Source organism: Mixophyes fleayi, chromosome 6, assembly GCF_038048845.1.
Source record: "Mixophyes fleayi isolate aMixFle1 chromosome 6, aMixFle1.hap1, whole genome shotgun sequence".
In the NCBI taxonomy this organism is placed as follows: Eukaryota; Metazoa; Chordata; class Amphibia; order Anura; family Limnodynastidae; genus Mixophyes; species Mixophyes fleayi.
The window spans coordinates 119,506,852-119,519,011 of NC_134407.1; the positions used below are offsets into that span (position 1 = coordinate 119,506,852).

Sequence of the window (12,160 nt, forward strand, 5' to 3'; positions counted from 1 at the left end):
GATTCTGTTTGTCAGTGCAATCTTACTATCAAGCTGGCCTCTGGAGTGTGCAGATTGTACATTTGGCTGATGTCTCCTGCATGTCAACATGGTGTTAATTGGACTTAATGGACTTTTTAAAGGGTGCCCTTCTTAGTGATATGTTTGCTTCTCATGCCTCCTATTGGTCCTAGAAGATGTAAACAAAGTCAGACATCAAATGGCACCGAGAGATTTCCTTTGTGGGCGGTAGGCTGTATAAGTCCCATTCATTGGTCCATGATATTGTACATCTTCCATATCCATTGTCGGATTTTATGTCTATGGTCTCTAACTACTTATCTGTATATGATTAGACCAATAGCAAGGTACCTGCTATATATTATTTGAGATGTTTTTGAGCAATAAATATTGTCTGTATTGAACTGCAATCCCTCCAATACGTTTAGTATTAAGACTATTTGCTACTTCATCAAAGGTTCCTTATGCTGAGCTTTATGCTCGCTGATGTATGCTCATCAGTCTATACCATACACTATATTCAGCACTCCCACTTACCCTTTTTGCGCCATAGGGGACCATATGCTCTATTTATTAAGTTACTATTAAGCGATGGGACTGCCCTTTCGCTCAGTGTTCCCCCGGCAGCAATACCTATCTACACAGCCTAAGGGAGCGCGGTAGCCCACCCCCCCCCTATCTTGTTGCATGGCCTGGTAAAACTGTCCACATATCTCCTTGCTTGCATGTTCCTGAACCCAACTACCCACAGCCATTTCTCCTCCTAGTGGGACATATGACTATGCTCAGGAAAGAGAACTATTGTTTCTAAATAAAGCAACTAGAGTTGGGGTCACGGTTTATTTTGGTGTTTGGGAAGCCTGAACTAGCCCTGACCACAACACTACCTATCCCTGCACCCCAAGTAAAGTGTAAAGAAAATGTATAAATCCTAACTCTAACATCAAACCTTATATTAAATCCAGAGCCTAAACCTAAAGGTTTAATGTGTTTTTCTTATAAAATCATAGGCACCTACACTTGAGAGAGCCTGGCTATTTGTCTTCTGTGAGGTAGAAATGCCACCTGGATGTTGCATCATGAAAATGGGAGGGGATGCAAGGGATGGCAATTTACATGTATCACCAGCCACTGGGCCTGAGCTCCGAACAACTGGATCTGTGAGAGATCATGGCCCTTTGTGTTCATGGCATGTGATCAGATCACATGGGATCCAGTTAGTGCAGTAAGTCAAGATCCTAGTCAGGTTTTCTATAAGTCCTAATGGACATCTGATCAGTTAGGATGTTTTGGGCCCATGCATATAGCGATTTGGGTCCATTTTGGTCTCATGCTCTATCAATCATTAACTCCTCATCCTCCAACATTCATAGTTTAAACTGTATTACCATGTAAGAAAATAGTTTCTTAAAGTAGGCCCTCCACATAACCAAAGCCCTGCAGGCTGCTCCATGCATCCTTTTTCTCTGGAGCCTCTTTGCTTCTTTCACATCCCTGGTTGTAATTAAGAGGACCAATCACAATTCGTAATCGAAACACCACTCAAGCTGCTCTCTGCAACCATTTGATTTCAGGTGACAAAATTAAATTGCCGGTTTTGTATTATAGAATGGGCAAACCGCTGGGAAGAAATCTACATGTCGCAGCTCTAGCCCATCATAGTTTTAACGTATATGTAATGTACGGCCCTGCGGACCCTTTGTGGCGCCTTATAAGTCAAATATAATAATAATGATAATAATAATTAATTAACCCCCTTTTATCACCATCTTTCAGTCAGCTTGCTCCTCTGTATTTCCTATTTCCTCAGAGTAGAACTGGGCAGCATGGTGATTTACTGATTAGCACTTCTACCTCACAACACTGGGGTCATGAGTTTGATGCTCCCATTTCAGCACCTGGATTGGATGGCTAAGCCATTATGATATCCAAAATGGATGGCTAAGGTAGTCAGAACCCCAATCTGATTGTCGAAATGGATGGTTAAGGTACTCTGAGCCCCATTCAGATTCAGCTGCTGGAATGGATGGTACTCCGAGACCCATTGTAACATCTGAAATGGATGGCTAAGTAGCTCAGAGCCCCCTTCCAGTTGCCAAAATGGATGGTTAAAGTATTCAGACATCCATCATCAGCTACCAGAATGGTTGGCTAAGGTACTCAGAGACCCATTCCAACATCTGAAATGGATGGCTAAGTAGCTTAGAGACCCATTCTGGCAACTGGAACGGATGCCTAAGGTACTCGGACATCTATTCTGGCACCCGGAATGGATGACTAAGTTATATAGCTACGATACATATGTTTTTATACATAGATATAATCTACACACACACATATATACATAAAAGCAATATAATATGTGGAATTGTTGTGCCAGACATATGAGATATATGTAACTTATAAACACTACACACATTATAGAGAACATTTCAGAATAGTACAAAAGAATGCACTACACAGGGAGAGAAAACACAAGTTTCACCAAGCAGCAGGGGGGGGGGTTGGGCAGTTGGGGTGCTGTCTCATTTGATGTTCTGACAGTTCCGGCTTTTCTCTAATTATAAGTAAAACTTAATATACATAAGTACCCCTATGTGTACTTCAATGCCACTGCAAAGACCCCTCCCATTATTACTGTTTCATCAGAGAGCATAGAGAAACTGGCCCTCTGTGCAAGTTTAAATGTGGTGCTGCAAAATGCTGGCCAATGTGCACAGCATTTAGGGGTGTGAATTAGATGCCAGTGATATAGAACCCTTTCTCCGTAGTTCTGTTCTAAGTCAGGAGAAGGGCATTAAGCGCATCTATCAAAAGCCGACTCTGGGAGGTTGTTCCTAACAGCGCAGGTCCCTTTATTCCAAACTCCCCTAAATGTATAAAATGTTTCCCAAGTTACTCTTTTTTATGTCTAAATGTACCCCTTCTAATTTGAATTTTTATTAATGATATATTAAACTTAATCTGAGTTTAATTGATTCTAAACAATGCAGTGTACATACTAAGAGCTGAAATTATAAATTGCATTTAAAAGACATTCTTTTAGAGTTGAATATGTCTATATTAGAAATCAGTGGAATTGACAAGTACACGTTTGTAATCCTTAGCAGTTGCCACCTTTATTAAGTTTGCTTCTCCTTCTTTTGAGTTTCCAGTTGTTTTTTACATACAAATTATATATAAAATAAAACATGGTTTGCTATTAAGGCATGTCCACAAAGCTTTTCAAAACAAGACCACGCAGTGCAGCCTAAGCTAATCAGAACTGTTTTAAAGACTTGTCTCAGATTTGCAACGTAGGCCAACTGCCCAGTGTCGTATATTGTTAACGATGTTGTTTTACGAATTGAAGTTATATCTGCAAAAGAACATAATTGTATTTTGACCATATACACAGTTGTAACCACACTATCCTGGAAGGATGTAGTACGTGTGTCGATATGTAAAGTGTACCGCAGCTGTATAGAATACATAGATACCAAAAATAGCAATTATACTCAACTATGGCTGTAAGCGCACACTGAATATTTTTGACCCTGTCTGTTCCCTGTACATTAAGAGTCTGAGCGGCAGGTCGCCTAGCAACCGATACCGTGTCCATAGTAACAGTATAGGCCACATAACTGTTTATTATTGTTCTGGGAGCACATAGGACATTTGTTTACACATAGACGTCCGCTCGTTCATCGTGGTGTATTAAATAAGGATGAGTGCAGAACTGAACGAAGAGCAGCTGCAGGAGTTGTATGCCTGGATAGACCAGGTACCCTTGAGCCGACCCAAGAAAAACATTACACGGGACTTCAGTGATGGAGGTATGGGGAGGGATACAGTGGAGCAGGGGGTGGTATTTAAACATACTGTGCCAGTGGACATAAGGGCGGGCTAAGTACACTACGTTTAGTACGATTAAAGAGAGGGGCAGTAATGGTGATTCGTACATGTTGTGTGCTTTAGTGTCATTTATAATCAACTTTAAACTATATTTCAAAATCAGTATATTATTAATTAGACTAACAATTCTCAATTTACTTCATTCATCAGTGTGTAAAAATCAGTTCTGTTTAGTTCATGTTTGTTCTTTTGTGTTATATAGGTTTTCTCAACCAGACAAATTATATATGTACATTCTTGCTATATCCCACAGCCCACTCTCACATGCAGTGGGACAAACTTGTTAATGATTCCCATCAGTGATCCAAGTGGAAATTTAGAAGTGGTGGAATGGAAAATATAATTGGTATATATTTGAATGGAATTTGATAGTTTTACCCCCACTTTATATTATTTGCTTATATGGAAACAAATTGTCATACACAGAAAGGGTGGCCAAATAATATTTTTTGTAAAATGCATGGAAAACATTGATAGACTATCTCACCAAACGTACCTGCCATGAGCATGGGCGATCCTTAAACCTTCATAAGGGCCTTACATTACACTTAAACTCCGAAGTGAGTTAAAGCAATGCATTCAATGAAAAAAGAGACATGTGTAATAATATATCAGCAGGCATTTTAAACAAGTGTTACAAGCAATAACAAACAAATCAGGAAGAGGCTACAGGTGAAGGTTCCGATGACCGCATATGACCATAGAGCTGCCTGTTACCCATCACTGATCGCCCCTGGGTCCCAGTGAGGTTGCTACTGCTGCTATCTCTACTGCTACACCATTGCCTAGTGCTAGTTGCATTTGCTAGTAAATTATTATCAATATGTATATGTGGTAGTGTAAGTTTAGATTCTGCTGTGATTCATAACTAAGCTGTATGACCTGTATCCTGTGATTAATTCAGATTGGATATGATAAAATTTAATTGTGTAGTCTTTTTCTCTTGCTCTAGATACTAGGTCTAACATTGTTCTGCATTCATATCCATTGCATTATTTATGTGGTGAAAGCATTGTTCATTCTCTTAATTACCGGAAGCTGTATATATTGTTTTAATTTTTATATATTTAGCCATATTGTCATTTAAAAGTATTATAATATTTAGTGCAGCAATGTCAGTCATTAAGCCATTGTTTGTTATAGTTAATAAAGCACTGATGAGATGCAGGGCACCATTATTATTGTTATTATTGATGTTGATTTGTAAGGCACCATAGTGCTCCTTAGCACCAGATAGTGGAGAAAACAGAGAATACATAAGTTTAAAGGTAAACAATATAAATGCAGACAAAACAGAGGAGCAAAAAGCAGAGGAATGTGCCAATGGAGAGAGATATGTTGAAGAGATGGGACTGCACTGGGGGAAACAGGGCAGAGAAATTGAGAGGGAATTGGATAGGGCAGGTTTGGGATACTGAGGAAATTGTGGTGTTGTTGATGGTGAGGGAGATTTGAGAGGAAGTGGTGACTCTGAGAGGAGGAAGAGGATATGCTTTGTTATGGACATGTTGAGCTTTAGAAAGAATTGGGATGTTCATTTCAAAATAGGGGAGTTAGTTGGTCAAACAAGATAATAGAGAAGGGAAGAAAAGGTAGGGGTGTTGTCAGCATAGAGGAGCAAATTAGTTCACAATGAGAAGAGGTGTACCATGAGAAAATTAGAATGCAGAAAACCGAGCCTTGTGGGATGCCAACAGATAGCGGCAGTGGAAGGGATGATATACTAGAGGTAGAGACACTGAAGGGGCTTTTAGAAAGGTAGGAGGGGAACCTGAAAAAAACAGTGCAGTAAAGACGACAGGAGTGAACGGTGTCCAGGAGAAGATGGTAGTTGATTGTTTCAAAAGCAGGAGAGAGGTAAAAAAAGGATTAGTAGTGTGAAGTGACCCTCCAACTTAACCATGACATCATGATTACTTTAGTGAGGGCAATCTTGGCGAGAGTGGAAGTGCAGATGGTCAGGTGGTTTTACTAGTCACTGCTCAAGTAGTTTAAGAGGAAAGGGTGGAGATAAATGGAGCAGTAGCTGAAGAAATCGCTAGGGTCAAGAGATTTGAGAAAGGTTTCTTGAATATAGGAGAGAGGAGTGTGTGTTTAAAGATGAACGAGAAAGTGTCAGTGGAGAGGAAACGTTTGACGAGGTAAAGGCAAGTATTGGAGGGAGTGGAGGAGTTAGATGGTAACTACATCAGGGAGACAGGTTGAGAGGAAGAGGACTATGAAAAATCTAATTCTTGGTAACTAGAGAGTAAGAGCTGAGGGTGGGTAGGGGAGTAGCGGAGGATGATAGGTAGGACATGTACCAGGAAAGAACTGTATCTCAGTGACCACTAAAATTAATGATTTATAGGAGAAAAGGGTGATCAATAGTTTTGAAAACAGAAGCACATCTAGGAGTATGAGATTGGAGAATTGACTCTTAACCTTTACTGTAGGTAGATACAGTGGTGGAAGTGGCCTGGTATACGGTATATGCCATGCTGCCACTTCTCCTACTTCCTTCATTGTAAAACTATCAAATTCCATTCACCTACTTTTCCATACCTTTACTTCTAAATTTACACTTCTACCACTGGTTAGATATTTAATAACTTGCGAGGGTGGTCTCAGTGTAATGTTGGGGGTGGAGGCCCAATTTTAGAAAGCCGAGAAGAGAGGAAGTGAGATAGCAGGACGTAAACAAGCCCATCAAATGGTTTGGAGGCAAAAGGGGAGGAGAGAAATAGGATGGTTGGTGAGAGAGGCTGGATGAAGAGATTGTTTTTTTTAGGATTGGTGAGATGAGCGCATTCTTGCCAACTCTCCCGGAATGTCCGGGAGACTCCTGAAATTCGGGTAGATCTCCCGGACACCCGGGAGAGCAGGCAAATATCCCGCAAACGGCCTCTTGCCGTCAAAATGACGCGATCCGCTGTGAATCGCGTCATTTTGGTCCCTAAACCCCTCCACCCCCCGCAGAATTTTTTTGTTGTTGCGGGGGCGGGGTCAAAATGATGCGATTCACTGCCTTCAATGTAAAGTTGATGGGAAACAGTATTTCTTTGGGAATTAACATTCTATTGTTTGTATTTGTTTAAGTGCTGGTTGCAGAGGTCATTAAACACTTCATCCCCAAAATTGTTGAAATGCACAACTACATCCCGGCAAGCTCAACCCAACAGAAACTTGGCAACTGGGGAACTTTAAACTGGTAATTTTTAAAAAGTTTTACATTTTTTTTTATATAAAAGGGACTAACATTATTGTTCATAACAGAATTAGCTAGTGTTTATGTAACAGTCAGCAGTGGGAGCATGTTTACTAATCAACTTCTAAAAGTTTGACACATTTTATGTAAAAAACGCAGACGTGGCTCATCTCCGGGAAAGGATTGGGAACTTCCTAACAGCCCACCTCACAAGTTTCCTTAGAGGATATACAGGGTTTGAAAGACCCCCCATATAGGCCCGTTTGGAGTCACTAGAATGGTCCCACCACTACTTAAGCAGACTTTAATGATCTGGAACATTGTGGGCGTTGCAACCCACTGGGTTGGACGTGGATACTCCATTATGGGTTAATAGCACTCTACCGGAGCTTTATGATTTAAGACAATTTCCCAGATGGCCGTATTGTTTCTCTGGGTCACTTATATTCCAGGGGCACCCTCAAATCTTTTTCAGAGTTACAAGTAGACTTTCAATTACTATACATATTGTGACGCCATCAGGGGAATAGGTACCATCTCCTGGGGGAAGATGGCGACGAACAGCAGCAGTAAACCACAAAAGTCCAGAGGTTTCAGGTTAAAAGCAACAGCTAGTTTATTCACCAGCTTGCAAACAAAACAAAACATAAACAAAATGCTAGCCGTCTGGCTACTAGCTAATACATTTTAGCAAGACCCTCTCTTAGGTGTTGGACCTTGTGTCCAAACACACAGTCAACATATTATTGCTCACCACAGCAGAGTGTCTCAGGAGGTAACTCACCTCCTCCCCAGGTCTGAGACCCTGATTGCACATTATAAATGCATTTTAACAGGAACCTCACAGGTGCATTTCCTGATCAGACTGTTTAGAGACTGACAGACTAGAAGACCCGAACCGGGCCTTATGTATGGAGCCCACCATTCTCTTTCTCCATACATAGCACCAGTGACCTTCACCATGTTTTGTTATCACATGGAAACACTCTGTAGGAAGCTTTACCCACACATCTACACCTTCTCCCTGGTGTTTTAATGTATGTAATGCTGGAAGCCTGGGACACATACCTCTGCCATTTAGCCTCCTTCCAGTGACTCTGTCACAAATCCCCCCCTTTGTTTCAACCTATGCTATAAACTGAGTGTGAGGGTATTGGTGACAGGTCCTTTCCAACCCAAAGGAACAATGGATAGTGAAGAAACTGGGGTAGTTGCCAGCAAATTTTTATAATGAGACGTGGAAACATGGCACCGACACTCAGAGCAGGATGATCAACAATCAACAACCTCTTTTCGAACCCCTGGTTTATTGCCAAGTAAGGATACAACAATCTATTACCAGGTTCTACTGGCTTCTCATTAATAATTTTCACTCTCTCGCTGGCTTTTATTAGAGTGTGGTCTCTTAATTCCTCCGAGGCACAAAGATCTTTCTTTACTTTAACATCAGGTGTACAGTTAGCAGTTTTTACAACATTTCCCATCTCAATAGAACTTAGACTCGCCTGCAGTCCATTGCTACCCTTATCATTTCCTGAATCACCAACCACATTTGATAAAGGGAACACTTCTGACTTGGGGAACACACTCCCTACCACTGTATCAGTGACATTACCATGTGGGTCTGGGCTATTCACTTTGGGAAACAACTGGGTTTCCCACAGCTTCCAAAAGTTGGAACAATCTCTCCCCAATATCACATTAAATTTCAAACCGGGAACTAATCCCATAGTGACTACCACATAACCATACTGTGTTTCTACTTGTACCTCAGTAGCATCATAATGTAGTGTATCCCCGTGTATGCAGGTTACACCAACAGTTTTCCCTTGACGCTTTAAGGGACTCATCAACTCTGCTTTTACCATAGAAACCATGCTGTCCGAATCTAGCAGTGCTTTTACCCTTTTACCTTCTACAGAAACTGCACCTATTAATTTGTCAAGCTTAGCCTGTCGTCTGCAATACTGGCTAACTGGGCACATAAAGACCTTCTATGAGGTACATAAGCATTATTACATGGTATAGATTCAAAGGTACGTGAACAGTTAGCAGCAATATGGCCTAAGCCACCACATCTAAAACAGGTAATCACATTTCTGACATATCTCTTATGAGGCCGGAACCTTCTTGGCATAACTGGCCAATCTGCAGGTTCTGAGCCTACAGTCTATGTACATTTCAGTTCATTCCACCGCCCAGCACCCTTTTCCCCTGGAATAGTCTTACAAGAATCCACTGGAGATCGCCGTTTCCGAACTAGAGACTGGCGGGGTGTATTCTTCATTACTTTTGTTGCTACATACTTGGTCTGTACCACTTTCAGTGGAGCAATAGACAGGTATTCAGCTTCCTGGCGTGGCTGACTTTTCATCCCACTTAACTAATGCAGATGTAAGTCGGTAATATTCGCAGTCTGGGGCACCTTTCAAAGCATATTATTAATTTCCTGAGTTCTTGTGACTTGAGGCTCAGGTAAAATCTTGAACAATCCTGGATCGCTTAGCTGCTTTTCTTTTCCTGAAACCTGAGTGGAAGGTGTCTCAAAGCCATAGGGAAAACCTCTCTCAGTTATCCTTAACAGATTGTATTCTGCTGACATTGTCTTGAATAGATTTAGTAGCGTATTTGTAACGGACTTACCTGATCCCCGCCGCTCCGTCCAGAAGCCGCACTTCCGCATCCAGGACCATGTGACCGCACCCGAAGGCGGTCACATGACCACAACCCAGAGGCAGGGATTTTGAATCCCCTTCAGCATAAAAATCTCACTCTGGCACTCGCTGAGTGTCAGAGCAACACTTACCTGTTCCTGGCTCCTGTTCTTCGTGGATTGCAGTGTCTTCCAGTTTCCAGTGTCTTCCTGTGTGCGGATCTCTGCCTGTTTGACTTCCCTGGTTCTCCTATCCCTGTGTACCGACCCGGCTTGCTGACCATTCTTCTATTCTTGTGACCCGTGTACCGAACCTGGCTTGTTGACTCCGAGTTGCCTTCTGATTCTGCCTGACTCCATTCCTGTGTACCGACCATCTTGTTTGACTCCGCTTCACTCCGCTGTGCTACATCTTGGGGCGAACCTGGGGACCGCGACCTGCGACTTCTGGCAGCGAAGCCCACCCCGCCTTGCGGCGGTTCTTGGTGAACACCGGGGAGATCGTTAGACTCCGCACCTCAGGTAAGCCAGCGCTAATCAAGATTAGTAATATAGTATCCAGAATCTGTTACAGTATTGTAGTTCTTTTTGAACTGTGGACAACTCTGCTAGAATATTTGGGGTTTGCTCCCGTTGACCTTTATCTTCATTTCCTTTTCCACTTATTGACTCTTGTTGGTCTGCCAGTGTAGATATCTCTATTTCAGTCTGGACATGGGGCTCTCTTAACTCTTGTACTTCTGTTTGAGAAGCTCGCTCTTCTAATGGTGCTGTCTGAGCTAGGATGGTTTCGGCAACCAACTTATCATGCTGAATCTTTAATTCTTCATATTGAGTCTTATATTGATTTCCAACATATTCAACTTGGAATATGATCTTAATTTTATCTTGTATATCTGTGACTTTGGCATCAAGTTCTTTCTGCAGATTTACCTTTTCATTTCTCAGTTTTACTGCTTCCACTTTTGCACTTTGACATTGACCTTGAGTTGTATTCTGGGCTGCATTTACCCTTTTAATATCAGTTTTCAACTCTCCATTCTCTTCAGTAAGCAGCTGTATTTGGGCCCTCCCACTTTTTACACCTTCCTCAAGCAACTTCTTTTCCGCCAGCAACGTTTCTCTTTTCTTACCGAGTTTGGAGTTAGATTTTTGCTACAGTAACATATTTGCTATAAGCTTCTGTATTTTAGCTTGAAGTTGTGGTATTTCACAGTTCACTATTCCTTTATGCTGGGCCACTGTTTTTGCAGTTACCAGAGCTTTTACCCGCTCTGTTTTCAGATAATCTTGTAGCTCATTTATTCCTCTCCCCATTTGCTCCATACGCTGCTGGTATTTTTTTTTTTTAAACTTTTTATTGTCATTGACAGTAATCAAGTACCGAGAATATAAAATACTCAGAGACTGAGAAAAAAAAGAGATAAAGAACAAAAGAAAACCACATAGTACATAAATGTGTCTCTCACAATGTGGTACATTCCAAGTAGTAGCTGGGAATTGAAGGCCTAAAGGGCGAATAAGACAAAAAGTTAAAATTTTTCCTGAACCAAAAATAGACTATGTAAGCTTGGGAGTATACAACAAGTATAGTAAACTGCTTTTTTATTATAAACTTTTTTTTTTTATTTCTTTTGTTAGGGGGAAGAAGGGAAGGGAACTGGAGGGAAAGGGAAGGAGCAATCCAAAAAAAGGGGATATGACTGTCTGTGAATCCTACAAGCCCGGGTAGTAATGAAAAAGAGAGATAGATAGAGAAGAAGAAAAAGAAAAAAAAAAAAAAAATTAAAAAGGGGAGAAAGGAAGTACACGCTGCTGTTATTTTAAACATTTTAGTTGTGCCGCTTGAAACCTTGTTTCCACAGTTTCTTTTTCTTGTTTCAGCATTTCTATGACTTGTTCCTGAGACTTTTCTTTTGCTTTAATAACGCTCACGTTTTTATGGAGGGCTTCAAGGTCTTGTCGCTGTTCGCTCCGGGACTCCAGTAGTTGCGTCAAGGACTCCACTGAGTCTAACTGTTGTTGTCAGAGGGCTGCCTGTTGAATCGCGATAGCCGCCTGTTCTTGCCTCTGTGTCTCCTCCAAAGCTACGGCATCCTTGTAACCGCTGTTGACTTAGTGTGGATTGCTGGGCCATAGCGGATTGCTGGGCCATTGCAGCTTGTAGAATGTCTTTAAACATGTCCTCCTTTTCAGGGCACTGCATCACAGCCTTTTCCCAGAGTCCAAACACATGTGCATCTAACCCTTTATCAGACATAGCTGCAGCATCTTGTAACATTGTAACAGCGGTTGCCTAACGTCTGTCTGCTGGGCCGTAACAGTTTGTAGTAAGTCTTTATCAGAAACATTCTCCTCTTTTAACCTAGCACAATGATAAGGGTCATAATCTACCGCTACATAAACGTGCTCCAAGTTATGATTTT

The 12,160-nt window shown here is 41.5% G+C and overlaps 1 protein-coding gene across 3 annotated transcripts in view; it reads left to right on the plus strand.

Moving 5' to 3' along the window:
* Positions 1 to 3,577: 3,577 nt before the first annotated feature.
* Positions 3,578 to 12,160, plus strand: part of LOC142161510 (sperm flagellar protein 1-like) — an 86,928-nt gene continuing 78,345 nt past the window's right edge. Inside the window, exons 1-2 of one of the 3 annotated variants that reach the window (XM_075217192.1) lie at positions 3,578 to 3,815; positions 6,973 to 7,084. In XM_075217192.1, coding sequence (XP_075073293.1) covers positions 3,707 to 3,815; positions 6,973 to 7,084 — 221 coding nt within the window. In that variant the 5' untranslated portion in view covers positions 3,578 to 3,706. The remainder of the gene's footprint in view (positions 3,816 to 6,972; positions 7,085 to 12,160) is intronic. The other 2 variants (XM_075217190.1, XM_075217191.1) reach the window with 2 other exon arrangements.